General features: G+C 43.3%; 1 protein-coding gene and 1 long non-coding RNA gene across 2 annotated transcripts in view; both read left to right on the top strand.

Annotated features, from left to right (window-relative positions):
• Positions 1–8,333, top strand: part of LOC135703879 (carbohydrate sulfotransferase 5) — a 95,325-nt gene extending 86,992 nt beyond the window's left edge. The window contains exons 4-5 of the mRNA XM_065225241.1: positions 6,726–6,927; positions 6,990–8,333. Coding sequence (XP_065081313.1) covers positions 6,726–6,927; positions 6,990–7,106 — 319 coding nt within the window. The 3' untranslated portion in view covers positions 7,107–8,333. The remainder of the gene's footprint in view (positions 1–6,725; positions 6,928–6,989) is intronic.
• A 4,497-nt stretch (positions 8,334–12,830) lies between these two features.
• On the top strand, positions 12,831–14,540 carry LOC135703825 (uncharacterized). Its single transcript, XR_010517759.1, has 2 exons — positions 12,831–13,830; positions 13,864–14,540. It is a non-coding gene; the product is annotated as an uncharacterized LOC135703825 (long non-coding RNA).
• Positions 14,541–17,211: the final 2,671 nt, after the last annotated feature.

The following is a 17,211-nucleotide window of genomic DNA, read 5'->3' as shown; positions in this document are numbered from 1 at the left end:
TGGATGTTCTTTAAGTTCATTTCGTTGCAGATGTAATACTGGTGATTGAAACCTTTTTCAGGACATGCTGGTTCATTCGGGACAGAAGTTGTACAAGTGTGAAAACTGTGAAACATACTTAAGGCTTTCGATTTTAGATTCACGTTAGGATCCACTCGAACGAACGTTCATTGCTTACGCAATTTTCCAAAGCTTTTCAACGAGAAGAATAATCCAACACCCACTCGTCTGCAAGGTCTATCGAACGTAATTTCATCATCCAACACGTCCAGATTTACTGTGCAGATCACAAGTTCAACATCCGTACCGGCTGTATCAAAGTCTTCATGAATGTAGACGATATGGGAGATCACGTGAATCGGCACAATAATAACAAGTCAGATCTGCCAGAAAACGTTCACCAAATCTAATAACCTGAAAACCCACATGAAGACGCACATATTCCAGGATTCGTTTCAAGATTTGAGTTCGCGTTCGTTTCGAAACGATGAAGATGTCAGCCGTCACTCGTTGGTAAATTCTTCACCGAAGCCGTTTAACTGTTCATACTACGGAAAACAATGTATTCAACCTGAAGACTCTCGTTCGGACCCACACGGGGAAATATTGTTTCCAGTGACATTTCTCCGTTTGTGGACACTATCTGGAGTTCAATTTGACGGCGTTTCGTGTCCTTGTGTGGGACTTTTTTTTTCACTTTTGACTTTAAATGTTGTGTGATTTACATGTATTACTTATCAAGTGACACAGACGCATCTTGTCAACTTTAGTTCCTTTGAAATTTCAATTATTATTAATTACAGTTCCTAGTCCTATCAGGCCTGTTTTAAGAATGACTACCTTGGTGGGATTGGTTTGTTTTAAATTTGAAAAAGGAGACTACTTACAACTACTATTTACAACTATAACTAACCTACAACTACTATATACACCTAATCTACTATATAAAAATTGCTTATCAAAGCATGTTCTGATAAATTAAATTTTTCTGCAAATTTAGTCTTAATTTCGTTAATTTTGGAATCTATTTTGGCAATGCCTGCCTCTTCATGTAAATTTGTTATTCTAGTGTCAAAAGGACGATCATGTACCATCCTCAGCACTCTATTCTGAGCGACCTGGATTTTGTTCCTGTGAGTCTGTGCACATGATTCCCACACCGGAGCAGCGTAGAGGATCGCAGGTGCTATGATTTGTTTGTAGACGGCCAGTTTGTTCACCCTTGAGAGGCGGGATCTGCGGCAAATCAGCGGAAACAGACACCTAACCAAGGTAGAACACTTGACTACTGTTTTCTCTACATGCGAGATAGGTAACTTCGGCAGACCACTCAACCCTTGTGCCATCCATGATTACAGTACAAGATGGAGCCGGTTTCAGTTTGGGCGATTGCCGATGGAGGAACATGATCGCTTGTGTTTTGGAGGCATTGATTTTGATTTTCCACGTGGTGGCGTAATCAGTAAAGGCGTTAAGGCATCGTTGAAGTTTGTTCGTTATTTCGCGAGGCATCCGTCCTTTGACGGCTATTGCGGTATCATCTGCGAACAGGAAAAACACGCAACCGTCTCCAAGGGGAGGAATGTCGGAAGTGTAAATGCTGTAAAGCTAGGGGCCCAGCAGACTGCCTTGCGGGACTCCTGCTGGGATGGAAAACGTGTCGGAAAGACAACCATTCAACGATACCTTAAACGACCTTTGCTGGAGGTAGTTACGGGTGATTTTAACCAGATGTAATGGAAAGTTGAAGTTACAAAGCTTGTACACAAGTCCGTTATGCCAAACATTGTCAAACGCCTTTTCAACGTCTAACAAGGCCATGGCTGTGGACTTGGATACAGCTTTGTTACTTCGAATGTTATTCATCACCCGTACTAGCTGGTGATTGGTGGAATGCCCCTTTCTGAATCCAAATTGTTCCGGAAGGAGAATGTTATTTTCCTCGACAAACTTGAGCAAACGATTGAGAATGAGTTTCTCGAACAATTTGTGCAGCGCTGAAAGGAGGCTGATTGGTCTGTAGCTTGAAGACAATGTTGGATCCTTACCGGGTTTGCGGATTGGTATGATTTTTGCTACTTTCCAGATGCTTGGAAAGTAGTGCAGTTCCAAGCATCTGTTGAAGATAGCGGTTAGAAGAGACTGCACTTTCATCCTGAGTCTCTTCAAGATCAATTTGAATATACCGTCAAACCCGGGAGCCTTCATGTTCTTGGTGCATTTCAGCGCTGAGCAAATCTGTTGTATTGTAATCATATCCGCCGGAGGCACGCCACAAGGGGAGGCATCAAGGTTTTGAACGCATTGCGCAACCTGATCATCGAGCGGACTTTGGATAGTCGAGCCAAGCAAATGCGATGAAGCGACATGCTTGCCGATCGCATTTGCTTTCTCCTGTGGGGTGATTAAAAGCTGATCGTCATCATTTTCGACTCTGAGAGGTGGAACGGGTTTGGGATGAGTTTTCAGGACCTTGGCTACCTTCCAGAATGGTCTGGAGCGGTCGTCCAGATTTTGGACAACACGCCCGAAACTTTCATTTCGGAGTGAGTCCATTCTGGAAGCAATCTGCCTGTTCAGATCGGCCATATCACGTTTTTTGCCCAGGTCTCCAGTCCTCTGAAACTGGCGTCTACGCACATTTCTCAATCGAATCAATAATTGGGTGTGGGAATCAATAGCAACAAACTTACCCCTCACAGGAACTTGTCGAACGCATGTCTCGTCAGCCTCGGATATGGCCTGTTGGAGTCCTTCCAACGCCCGGTCGATGTCATCTACGGTGTCGAGCAGTGGATTTTCATCGATGTTGCTGTCCACCATTCGTCCGTACTGCATCCAGTTGACATGGTGGTAGTCTTTACGCCGGCAGCTTCTAGCAGGAACCACGTTGACACCGACTTCAGTCACCACCGGTTGGTGGTCGGAGCTGAGATCGTTGTGCACCTCCGGCTTGGATAGTCTGATGTTTGACAGGAAAAAGTCCAGCGTGGAGGGATTTCCCGCCGGAGAGATGAAAGTTGGTTCGTCCGGAAATTGCACAGTGCGTGGTCGAACAATAGACATCCGTTCCGGTTCCTCTGGTAGTTCCGCCAAGCTTCATGGCGGGCATTCAGGTCACCCCCAACGTTGAATCGGGAGCTAGTACGGGTGATGGCGGTCAGGTCCTTCTTGAATTGGATTCCTAATCCGTTGCTTGTGGTACACTGGCGTGGGCAGTAAACAGCGATGAACCGGACGTTTCCAGTTGGTGATTCCACCTCCACACTAATGGCCTCGATGATAGAGGTGCGGATGTGGGGCAGAGTGCAAAACTTGATTCCCTTTCTGACGATGACCGCTACACCACCCCCCCTGGAGCTGGTGCGATCAAGCCGGATAATGTTGTGGTCAGGCAATCAGAAGCTGTCACCGGACTTTAGGTGGGTTTCGGTTAGAAGACCCACGTCGATGCTATGCTTGCGGAGGAAGTCGGCAAGTTCAATCTGTTTTGCTCTTACAGAGCAAGCGTTCCAGGTAGTGATGGTTAGCGGTTTAGACACCATACTGGATGATGAACTTACCGAGCACTTGGATTTGTTCGGGCTTATTGCGGCACTTACGTAGAGCACCGGTCAGGTTGATGAAAATCTCCATCAATTCATCCGCTGAGAACAGATCGGGATTATTTGGTTGAGCTGTTGATTGTCTCCAGAATCCAGGGGGGGTGGAGAGCTTTGTCCTGCAGAAGAACCAGAAGTTGCTTGAGCGGAATGCACCCGCGAATTCGCTTGCCTTTGCTGAGGAGCACGAAGAGGCGGGAAATCCTCCGTCCGAAATGCCGGGACTTTGTCCTTCTTACGTCCTGGTTGGTTGTTAGTTGCCGCCTGTTTTCGGATGCGTTTGAAGTCCTCGCGTTTGGAGCACTGTCTTTCGGAACCTTGGTGAGCACCACCACAGTTGGCGCATTTTAACGCCACGGCTCCATCCGCAGGGCAGTCTGAAGTGGCGTGGTCTTGAGCGCAGTTGCCACAACGTGGCTTAATGTTGCAGTTGCGGGTGCCGTGTCCGAAGTTCAGACACCGTTGGCACTGAGTCACATCACGATGGCCGCCACGGTATAGCTCCCAGCGGACGATGATGGAATTGATGGAGCGGTTGGCTTTCAGCGCGTTGAGCCTCACCGTTCCCTTCTGGAAGTGAACCAGGAAAAGGCTATCCGGATACGCCTTCACATTTTCGTTCTTCCTTGGCATCCGATAGACAGCACTTGGGGCCAGCTTGTACCGGTCTCTGATTTCAGCTTTGATAAACTTCGGGTCGAAGTTTGGTAGGCCCCTAATGACGACCTTGAATGGCTTCTCACCGGGAATGTCGTGGGTGAAGAATTCCACCTTGGAAGTTCTCAGGTGGGCGACGACCAAGTCATACTCCGCTTTGGTACGGAGCACCACCTTGGTGCCGACTGTGCCCAACTTGTATTCAGCTTTAACGGCCAGCGTCGCTAGATCTGCGATGAGCTCATTAAGATGGGCATTTTTCACTACCAGCTTCACTTTTGCCGCACTCGGGCCGGCAGAATTTTCCGTAGCCGATGGCGTCGCCGAAATCACCGATGTCGCTGGCGTTTGTCGCAGTGACATCGGACTGGTCTCGATTCTTCTTCCTCTTCTTGCTGCGTTTTTCCAACACAGCTGGCTGGATATTCCCATCCATGGGGAGAACAGCAAACCTGTTCGAGGTAGGCACACCAGAGCTTCCTTCACCGGGGTTCTGGACCTTCGCCGGGCTTCGCGACCGATGCTTCCCCATTTTGGGACACACACACACGCACGACAAACCGCGAAAGAGAGCGCGAACACTATCGCCACGAACTTTTCAAACAACTCGAGAGACCTAGCTAACACCGAACTGAACTGCTTGACGATCAAGCAGAGAATGTCCTTGTGTGAGATCTGGATCCCTCCTTTTTTACACATTCTGCACACAAAATAGCTCACCCTCACAGAATTTCCCGCCGAATTTTATGTATTATATAGGGCGGGGCATAAAGTATCTTTTACGCAGAATATGTAAACAAGGAGGGACTTCAAACGTTAAAGCAAATGCATATATAGAGGTACCAGACATGTTTTGTAGTGTCAGGTACTCTACTTTGTAATCTGTGAAAGGAAAATCACAAATCGAGTGTCATCAAAATACATAGCATGATGAGAGATTGAGGTCGTGAGAGCAAATTTTCGCTCTCAAATTTGAATTTTTTGGCTCGCTGGGAGCTGGTAGTAAATCAGGTAAAACTGTATGGGGAAAAATCATTTTTATTTAATTGTAGCTTGTTCAACAATAATTTCCGGGAAAAAAAACTGAACTACAAAGTCCCTGATTAATTTCTTTACGTTGTCGTTCACTTTTTTTGACCTGAATATGCACCGAAAGCGAAAGGGATTTTTATCACTTCCTACCAGCGGAACAGCGCCATCTCTGTGGAAAATGGTCGAACAAAATGATTAATTGATGATTATTCATAAAATGTATAAGTCAACTAATAAGCAGACGCCTTGCAAAAAGTTAATGAAGATCCATGTGTAAAATGAAATGTATAAGTGGTCACACATACCATTTATGCATTCTTATAGGACCTATGTGGTTTGTCTTATGGAATGTATAAGGCTGAGGTTTTGGCAAAAATGTATAAGTGAAACACATGGATAAAATAATTGATTTTCGTTTCGTGTAGTAAGTTTACTTAACCAAAACTTCAATCCTATAGGTAGTGTTTCTGTTTTCACTTGCCCCATTTTCCCTTATAAACATATGAAGTTATTTACAAATATCAAAAAAATGTGCTATTACTTTTCAAGGAATTATTATAGCGAAGCACATTTGATTCATTTTAGTTTGCACTGTGTGCAGATTACCGGGGTTCAAATTAAAAACTGTTCACATTACCGGGGGTCCACGGCAATTGACTATCTTCATCGAAATTGCTACAATGACTTCGTTATCACAGTTCTACTCCGGTAACAGCCAGCTAGAAGCTCTCAGCCGGTTCACAATGCCAGTATTGGCTGAAATTTACTTCATCATGACTTACGACAACTATACTGCCGGTGGACGCATAACTGTCCCATGTTCTATAAAATTCCCTATGTACATGGGACAGTTAGGCATTCACCGGCATTATAATCACCAAGTGGAGTTCCCCCATCCGCAACATTGCAACCTATTAATTTAGCTCATTGCAAAAAAAACTATCTCTCCACGCTTGCGGATAATCTCGTTTCCCTATATGCGTGTATCTCAGCCGCGCTTCCTCTCTGAATCGTGATTTTACCATTTTGACGTACCAATCGCATCTGTTTGATGATTAGGAAATTCGCTTTCAAAGTTCAATTATTAGCGATGAATTATTGTGCAAAAAAAAAATTGCTACAGGAGGAAAAAAGCGAAAGCAAAAGGTTAAAATATAAGATCAAAACTAACGATAGCTGGGAACGAGGCCATCGGAGGTTGAAATCCATACAGTCATTATCGATGTTTCTTAGTTACATACTGACTGGAAGTTCCAACCGAGCGCAGCTTCTTATGTACACATACGTCAGTAACAGCGCTGATGAAGTGAAATTAGCAAAATGACTCTGTTCGTTGATTGTAATTCGCTTCATTGTCAGCATGGGGCTATTTCTGTATCCAGTTAATCAACTACTGCTAAGGTTAATGGCGATTTCAACCCTTCTTTTCCACAGAGCAATCCGATACGAGGATCTGTCCCTGAACCCGTACAAAATGACCAAAGAAATCCTCAAATTCTACGGCCTTCCATTTGATCCGGCCGTCGAATCGTTCCTGGACACGCACACCAAGCTGGACATCGGCGGAGTGAGTTCCACGTTCCGAGACTCCAAATCGGCACCGTTTCACTGGACGAAGGATCTCACCTTCGAAGAGGTTTGTTTCTTCTTTAACCGTTTTTAATTAATACAACTAATCCATGTATGTGCTCTATTTAGGTGAAAGTGATCCAAGACAGTTGTGTCACCGCGATGAAATCGTGGGGCTACCGGAACGCAACCGGTGAGACGGATCTGCTAAACTTCAACCCGCTGCTACCGTACAGCGTATCGTGAAACATCACCAACGAGGACGACTGGAGTTGACCGGTACCGGTAACAGAAGCTGTACGTTAGGACAAACAAAAAACAAAACGTCTTATCATCGTTCTAAACTATTGGGTCTAGTGAAATGGGTAATGTACTTGATGTCCGTTTAAAACGGAGGAGACGGCGGCAGCGCAGCAGCTGTGCTCCGATACGGAAGTTTGAGCATATTTTTTTTAGTGTTATAAAGAACATGAGCATCTGTGATGAAACTAGGTAAACAAAAGTTGATATCGATTAATTTAAATGTTAACTAACACTTGATGATAAACTACTAATAACATTAGTATTTAATGTGCGTGTGTTTACTTTAGGCAGTCCACTATAGTTTATCGATTTTTTTCAGAACAAATTGCCATCTTTTAATGTGTAAATTATGAAGCTACGAAATTAAGGTATTTGTTTTCCGGGCAATTTTGTATGAAAACTGATGGGACTACAGGAAAAATGGACTACATATTGGACTAAATGATATTTTGAAGCTGTTAAAATACTGCTATTCTCATCAAACAAATGAGTTGAATCGGGAAGACTCAAAGCTTGCGCAGAAGAATTCAGAACATTATTGTGTAGGCAATGCATTTGATTCACATTCGTTTATAAAGGCATAGTTGAGATTGTGTTGTATGTTCGTCTGACTAGTAAATTCGATGAAGCTTTATAAATTCATTTATGCGTTCAAGTATAAATTAACAGGTTGGGTTATTTGTAGAATCGATTGATTTGCCTCACTTCAGTTTGTTCGATACAAATGCACTACGTTAGGAATTTTGTATATCTCCGTAAGCGCTAAAGTTATAACATGATCACAATCGCAGATCATATATCAAACGTTAAGTGCGCTTTAGCTGCTTCTAAATAGTCTGTGGGAGAGCCGAATTAGATCCGATCATAATCTGCATAATGTGCGGTGTCGTTCGTTCTTCAGCAGCTCGGGACTATGATTTTAATAGAAGGATTATTCAAACTTGGCATGAACATGTTTCCCGCCATCAGCGTTGCCAGATTGCTTTCAAATTTATCGGTATCAAATGTTTTTAAAAATCGGTATTTATCGGTATATGCTTTTATAATTAATTTTATATTTCTTTTCGATTTTGATGGCAAAAATTCAAACTCTTGGACTATGAAAGTAACGAGCCAGAAGGGCTACGTTCAAAAACCTCTAACCCCTGGTCAAGCCACGGAGGTCGTCGGGGGGGGGGGGGAGGGGGGCCCAACAAACAATTTTAGCTGTAGATTAGCTTATACAGCCAAAATTTGCCTTATGCAGCTAATTTTTGCCTGTATAAACTAAGCTGCAGCTAAAATTGTTTGTTGGGGGGGGCTTCATCCCTCCTCTTTTATGGGTTAGCTCACCTTTTAATTCTCAGGGTCGGCCATCGACCTCAGGAGGACTCAGAAGCAACCGATCACTTACCTTACACAACACAACTAAGCACCGAACGCACATCAAACCCTCATCTGACGAACAGGCTGGCTCTTTCGAAAAAAAGGAATATTAATCAATTGAGAGAGAATTTAATTTCAAATGTTTATTTGAGCCGTTCTGCAAATATCAAACCTTGTTTAAACTTGGTTTGCTTGTTTCCAGCAGTTGTCATTTAGATTTTGTTTTCTTTTTCAAAGGATTAGGAAACGCAGTTTGAGGAAACATCGAAGGCTGTTTATTTTGATCCTTAAATACGTATAATTGAGATAACTAACAAATAAACAGGCAGCCACCGTGTGGTAGAGCAAGCAAATTTCTCCTCAAATCTGTCTGGGTTGCTGCGGTTCCTGTTATTTTCAAGCTGATGGGCTGCAGCTGCTATACAACAGTGGCTGATAATGCGTTAATATGCCTTGCTCGGCTGGATTCCCAGCTGATTTCACAGGCATAAATAATCAACGGTCAGCAAATACACGCCTACGGAACAAACCGTGAAGAAAACCTACCGCTATCTTTCCATTGTTTATGGTCACTTGTCACTACTGCCGTTGACTGCATCGCCGGATGTATTGCTACTGTGGATCGTGGACGCTCTGACGTTCATCACTGGCGACTGTGACTTGCTGGTTCCCGAAACTAGGCCTCTGGGAGATCCTGCGATTTCGTTGCCGGTATACCTAAGCCTGCCAACAGGATTCACGGAACAAAACTTGCTTTGTTTTGTATTTCATCATAGCGGAATATGCTGACCACATGAATACTGACGGAAATTAGGTTTTTTTAGGGGTGTTGAGGTAAATACATATTCGTTATCTGCATTAAAAATGGAACTGAAATCAAAAATTGCATCAATTTTGGTATACTGGAACTATTTTAAAAAAGAACGATTACATTAGTAAAACTCACAATTTTAGCGCCCCTTGGTGGGAATTTGTATGGGAGTGAGCTGTCAATGAATAGATTTAGTGTCAACGATCAAAAATTTAAATCGATTTAAAAATCGAAATGAATTTCTACAGGATCGATAAAACGATGAGCACATAAAGCGAAGCTCTATCAGATGATGTATAATAATTGGTATATTTTTTCGAAGTTTAACAACTCCATTGGCGAAAAACTTTTGTTATATTATTAGCATAATACAAAATATAAAATAGCGAAATTTTCTCTCCAAATCACATACCTTCGACAAAAAAAAGAAAGTTGAACGATCATCAAGGGCCATCGCGTTTGGTTTGACTTTCGATTTGTTTACCTTTGTATACATTAGATTTCCCCACCGTTATTCGGACTCAGTATAATTTTAAGGAAAACTTAAATCCGATCTATGTATAAGCATTACATTACCATAAAATGATTTAACTTTAATCAATCTAAGTATTGTACTGATTTTGAGTATGGAAATTACCTTTCGCAGGGTTAGCCGAATAGTGACGCCGGGCTTCGATGGGTGATACAAGCGGCGACGGTGGCAGAGTTGCTACGGCGGAGATGTGTGCCTGGAAGAGGACCGCTCATTCGGGAGACATTAGAGTAAATAGCCGATGTGGAAGCTATGGTTGCTGAGGGGATTGGTCAGGTATATTGAGCTGAAAGACGATGAAACGTGAGTCGTTTTGGAAATTGTACCGGTACACGTTGTCGGTACTACCACAGACATACAGACATAACACTCGCAAGTTGTTCATCGAACAAGCATTTAACGGTCAATTTAAAAGTATCGTAGTTGGTAGTACCGTCACCTGTGGCGCGCATAGTCAGTTCCCTTGCGTTTGACGTTTACACACTAACGCCATCTATTCAGCGTACTACCCACCACAGTTTACTCAACAGATGGCGGTAATGTTTTAGCGACTATGTTTTACAGTGAGAAATACACAATGTGTTATGTCTGTTTGTCTGTGGTACTACGGTGGGTTTCGAAAATTGTTGACCTGTTCTCAGCGAAACGCTTCCACTGACGACCGTATTACCCGAGGTATAAGCTGAATCACCCGAATTTACCTGAGACGGACGGTTCATGTCAACCTGTTGACATAACCGAAGATATGTAAGCTCATCTTCTATCCTATATAAAATATCCCTAGCCGCTCTCGAGTCCCTACCCCTTTTGTCTGGCACCCCTATGCGCTTGAAGAAGTTCATCAACTCAAGTTCCAGTTGTTTTTTTTGGTGCATTGAAAGAATTGCCCTGAGACGTAGGCACAACAGGGTGATTGGAACCTACTGAGGGGGCAGGAAACAAAACACTGAAATTCTGCTAGCTGTTACTTACAGCTATGAGATATAAGGATCCTCCAAAAACGCTAAAAGCAAAAAATTCAAGCTCCAAAGCATAACAATACCAAATACTCTGGAATTGAAATTGAATCCGTCACACCTATGACTTCGACTCTCTCGTCACCTAGAGTTCCTACTAGTGGACCAGTTATGTCTTCCTCACTACCTTCATTGGTAGCCACTCCTTCGGGAAAAAACGCCACTAGATACATATTCTAGTATCAATTCTTGACGAATGTGGTCTAGTAACAAAATTCCAATGACCAAACTGATGGATAAGCAAAAAGCGAATATTGGATAGTTAACATGTTCAGACGCCCAAATCGCTCCACACAGTAGAAACCCGAGCACGATTGGAGTCGAGGAAGTCGTCAATGAGCGATAATCAGAACCTGAGGCCCCGGTGCCTGCGGAGTATCGCATCAACGCGCGCGCGAATGCAATTAAAATCAGTAGGCTCGCCACCGCAAAACTCGTCCTCGTCCCAGTCGTAATGCAAAAGATCATTACAAGAGGCGGAACGCTTTGCACTATGTTTTGCATCATAGCAATGCAAGGCTCAGAATCCTCTCCAAAACCCATGAGGCTATCGGCATCCTCCTCTGTACTGTCCAGTTTAACGCTTGCATTAGATACATCAGAATTGGTCCGTAAGGGCTGTTCATCAATCTCTTCCTCATCGTCATCCCCAGGAGGATCAAAGAGGAACTTTGTGTATGAAGGACAAACCACAGGTGCATAATAATCCCAGATAAAGCCCGGGATCGCGCAGAGTCTTGCAACAAAACGACCCAGATACCGAAGCCCACAGCAGAGAAAATTGAAAATAGTCCAAAGACTAATAAAACAAGCCATGAGAATAGTAATCGGGTCTTGTCTTGTGCGTAATGATATGCATCGCCAGCAATAGACAAAGGAGGTTGATCAGTTGGTCCTCGACTATGCTCCTCCTTTGCACATAGTCGGGAATTCCAAAAACCGACCCCTCGGCTCTCCCCCACTTAGCGAAGACATCCTCAACGGTCGGCATGTCTTCATCATCAAGCTGGGTTTCTGTAATCTTTATTAGAGGCTCATCTGGTTGTGATTGAGTCACACGTTTCGTCTTTCGAACCTCATTTTCGACTTCATTTTCCCAATCTTCTTCATGGTCAAGAACCCCTGGTCCTTCTTCTTCTTCATCTACCAGTGGATCCTCATCTGATGATGACACCCTTTCATCCTCCCCATAGTAATGGTGAGGATGACCTAACACTCTATGCAAAAGTTCCTGCACTATGATTTGAATCTCCTCTCCTGAATGTTCAATTAGAACTAACAACCGATTTGCCAAATGCAACAACATAGATTGACACTTTGGCGCAATATGAGTGGCTAAGAATGACACAGTTTCTAGCTTACAGAGCTTTGCTTCGCAAATTTGGAGATCATCGACAGGGGAGTTGTGTAGATCTTTTCCCATTACCTCTTGGTCTCTTTCTTGCTTCAACGCTTTACGAAGCGCGCGTCTTCGTCGGGACATCGACTGATCACCTGTTAAGAAAATTTTCCTACTGGCTAACTCCTGATCAAGTTCCTCTCCATCCAATAAATCTACTCGAATCTTTAAACACCTCGTGGCAATATTATCTACGGTGAACTTTGTTTCACCCGCCATCTCACTGCCACCAATGTATATTGCCCTCCGAAAAAAAGACAACGAGAAATGGTGACAACTTAAGGCAGAGCTAAAAGCATGGATAGCTGATTAGTCGTGTTGAATGTTCTTTTTTGTGTCCCTCACAACACGGTGGTATCGGCGCCGGTGGTGTAGTGGATGGGAAGTAAAGCCGTTGGTCCCCGGTTCATGAGTTGATGGGTCGATAGGTAGGGTCCAGGTGTGGGAGCTGCCTTACTGGCACGTCGGTAGCATTGGTGCTCAGCACGGAAAACAAGATCGACGGAAAAAACAAACCAAAGGGAAAAAAAAAAAAAAAACAACACGGTGGTGAAGATCAATCGAAAACAATGACCATCTACTACAAAAGATCCCCTTCTATTCTTCACCGGTATTTCCCTAGCACCACAATAGATCGCTATCCGGGACGTCTGGAGGAAGGTCGTACACTCTGACGTACTGAACGGTGCCCCCCGCAGGCGACATACGTACCTCCACTGATTTCCCATCGGCATAATGGTTCACGGTTGTGCAACAAACAATTAAGCATCGATTCTTCTGATTTGAACTTGAGGAACATAGATTTTCCATCCGTTATAGATGGTTCCCTCCCATAGATGGGAGCGCTGAGGTCTTCACCGATAGCTTCTCTGTTGGTGGAGAATGGAAAAGTTCCTTTGGTGAATGTTGTCACCGAAAACCTGGCCACCAAGGCACTGAGGCTCCTAGAAAGGGATCCCATTCTCAATGACAGGCCCACGGTTGCAAGGGCGAGAGAATGGTGGAGCGACTTGACGGGAGTAGATTTTCCCACGTTAGCCCAGCGAGCTAGGCTGTGGCAACGGGCATGGGACGCTACTGCCCCGAAAGTTGATTGGAGGGTTAAAGCTATGTGCGGGGCGGGGGCCAGCTCTGATGTGGCGAAAGCTGCATTTAGAGAGGTCGCTGCCTCATACGAGGGAAGGCCCAAGCTATTTACGGACGGCTCATTAATCTAAGAGGAAGTTGGTTATGGGGTGTCTGGGGAGGACCTAAGCCGCTGCAGCCGGTTACCCGGTCTCTGTGGTATCTTCTCAGCTGAGGCCTATGCTCTCCTGCAAGCTTGTAGGCTAGCAAATGGATCTCAGGCCGTTGTATTATCTGACTCTGCGAGTTGTCTCTCTACCCTTGAGCATGAGCAGGTTGGACACCCCTGGCTGTTAGAAGTGCAGCGGTACGCTAACATAACCTTTGTATGGGTACCTGGACACGCAGGTATACCAGGGAATGAGGCTGCTGATAAACTAGCTAACCAGGGTCGTCTTGCTCAGCTAGAGGCCACTCCGGTGCTCTATAGTGACGCTACCAACTGGGTGAAGCAGACCTCGCGATACGCATGGAATGTGTATTGGCATAACAACCGTGATGCATTCCTGCGTAGAATCAAGAATACTACACAAGAGTGGAAGGATGCTCCTAATTCTCGAGATCAGAAAGTTCTGACTCGGCTGAGGATTGGTCATACACGGCTCACTTATGGACCTCGTTTTAGCGGCAGTGTGGCCTACTGCCAGGGATGCGGTGCGGTTTTAGATGTTAATCATCTATTGGTGGAGTGCCCGGCAAGAGCACAATTGAGGGAAGATATGGGTGTCGTTGGTTCAATCCGAGAGGTATTGTTCAAGGACAGGAGTACAGAACAAACTGTACTCAACTTCCTGTGGGCGGTTGACTTATACGATATGATATAAGCATGATTAAGTTGATGTGGCATTGGAAAGAAAATGACTGGTATAGTCACGCCACTTCATTCGACAAGAGGCAGTCTTTAAGGTCCTAAAGACCATGGTGTGTGAGGGAGGACGACTGACCTAATGGGGGACGATGATGAAACAGTTTGAAACCCGTCTCGAATGAATTAAACTCTTCTCGTGCAGGGGAACAGTTTAAAGAGACGTTAGTAACCTTAGCCACAGCCTCCCATAGATGGTTTCGCACTGCCATGTGCGAAGCTGAATCGTCAGCTTTATTTCAACGGACATCTCCAGTTGTTTGCTTCCAAAAACGACCGAACTTCAGACAATGAGTATGCATCGCAACCAGGGCTCTACATTTTCGAAGCTCTAAAATGAACTCGTGTTTTTTCTCTCTCATACATACGTGTTCGACGCTTCATTTCTATAACGCCTAGCTAGACTATCAGCAAGAAACGAAAATAAAAAAGCAGTACGCTTAGAAGGAAAGGCTGGCTGTGGAACTTCTCGTCGTTGCTTTGCTCATCGCTTTCAATGTAACTAACGTCGATTTTCTAGTTAAACGAACCTCATTACGGCTTTCAATCCCCTTTCACGAACACTCTATCACCGCTCTTTCAATTTGTTTAAAATGCGTTATGTCCCGTTTTTGATCTTTTTTTTTTAGATAAATATATGGATGGAAGATAAATTAAAAATATTACGTGTAATCTTCAAGTGTTTTCACGTGAGAAATGCTTTAAATGTGTTATTTCATTTTCCGTCATATACGTCATGAAACCTCTGTTGATGTGTTTCATGAAAGAGAAAACTATCAAAGTCTAGCGCTCTTTCGCTCATCCGTTTCACCGAAGCTTGAAAGGAAGACCAATGGAGCGACGGGAGAAAGAGAGACAAGCGATTGAATATTTGTTTGTGCACGCCGACTGAGGTTCTAGAATGCTGCGAAGCTGTTCGACTTTAAAGCTGGGTTTAGACTAGGCAAGTCACTTGATCAACTCAGTTGAATTCAATTGGCTTGAAAAGTTGAGCCTGGTTCAACTTTTTTCAATTCAAGTGAGTTGATCAAGTCAATTGAATGGCATTGTTTACACGTTCAATTCGCGTTCAAGTCAGTTGAATTCAACTGACTTGATCAATTGACTTGCCCTGTCTAAACCCAGCTTAACAGAAAAAGAAAGCCAGCAGTCTCTTCGTCGCATCGATTTGGTCGATTGAAGCTGATATTGTGACGCCCTGATCGCAACAATAATTTCAGTCGAAAGAATTGTCAAAAACTGTTTTGAAACGCTTTTACAAAGCTCCAATCTTCTCTAGTGAGAGCGAGTATTGTCGGCAACCAGTTTTTCTTTGGTAACCGTTCCATTTGAACTGCATGTAAATCTGCTGTTCTATTATCGGCAACTCGAAATCAGCTACAATTTGTTGTGCGTGTGTTTCATTTCAAGAAAACCTTGCTAGATTGCTTTTTCTCAGTGGTAAAAATATAGTCAAATTGAAGCTGAAAGCATAAATAATCGTTTGCATGCATTCAGTGAAGTGTTTTCGTAAGAAAATCCAGTGAAAATAGTGTTTAAATTTGGGTTGCCGAAAATAGTCTGTCATGCCGAAGCCGTCATTTCCCCTACCTCATTTCTATGGAAAAGTAATAAAGTATTCAGCACAAGAAATCCCATTAAATTGTGATGTTCCGTGTCATTCGAAGATGTCACTTCTCCAAAAACGCGCCCTCACATCATTCAATATAGGTGTTATTAGAGACCAAAATAAGTGATGATATTGTAACATGCAGCAATAGCGTGCGCAGCAGTGGTTGGAGGCAACTGTCATACTGATCCCGTTAGTTACAGTCAGAGTTCAAAATTATCGCTGGTGAGAACAGAAACGGCACTTTTCACCCTAGAATGTACAGAACTTTGTACAAGCAAAGCAATTGGGTTGTTTCATTTCGAAAAACATTCCAGTTTTTCTACATCATCTGAAAGAGCTTCGTTTTCTGAGCACAACGATATTGATTTATAACGATTCCATGGACATTCATCTCGAATCAAGATTTTTTTTTAAATTTTTGACACTAAATCTATTAGTTGACACCTCACACGCATACAAAGTTGCACCGAGGTGCACTAAGATGGATATTTTTGCTTGTAAACCACCTTTTTTTGCATGGGTCTTAAGCAGGTAACGAAATATTTCTAAAACATAATTTGCACAGTCAACACAGTTCAAACATCCGTCCGTAATCCGAAAAAATGAAAGAACTTGAATAAATTGAACCGTACTAAATGCTTTGCATTCAACTGAAACAAAATAGAACATAAATTAGACACACATGCTGGGGGGTTGTGAACGATAGCCCTAGCAATACTAAATATATTAAAAATTCAGATCAATGCATTTAATCCTGCACTATGGAGTTGAGTAACAACTCATTGTTTTGTTTTGAGTCAAATCCAGTTTCCAGTAGGACATATCCTTATGTATTCTATACACCTGTTGGACTTCTTAACTCGCAATAATACAGTGTCCCGAATGCGCTGGAAAGCAGTAGTGTTAAGCAAGTAAATTGGACATATCGTTTATAGAAGAACTGTGTAGAATCGTAGTTGCTCCTTAAAAACTACCGACCACCAAAATGGTCATAACGAATTTTAAATTTTCCCAGTGCATCTCCAGAGCCTACACTGTAGGAGGCCTACACGACGTGGACTCGAAAATTGTTGTCAAACTTTGTAACTAACCAGATCCTGTATTTATTCAAAACACACACTGAAGAAAATTAAATCACGACAAACAAATAATAGATAGCTAGGATCACCAATCGAATTGACGAGCAAGAGTGCGTTCAAAATACTATTAATAATATTTAAATCGTAAAATAAGCAAGTAATTAGAGTGCCTTGTAATCTGAAGCAGATTAAAGCAAGCGAATGAATTGATAAAAAAAAAGTAAATAACAAAAATACGAACTCT

This window comes from Ochlerotatus camptorhynchus, unplaced genomic scaffold (assembly GCF_037179485.1).
Source record: "Ochlerotatus camptorhynchus isolate MF236.1 unplaced genomic scaffold, CSIRO-AGI_Acam_v1.1 ptg000222l, whole genome shotgun sequence".
Lineage (NCBI taxonomy): Eukaryota > Metazoa > Arthropoda > Insecta > Diptera > Culicidae > Ochlerotatus > Ochlerotatus camptorhynchus.
The sequence above is the reverse complement of the archived record's forward strand: the minus strand, read 5'-3'. Positions and strand labels throughout refer to the sequence as shown.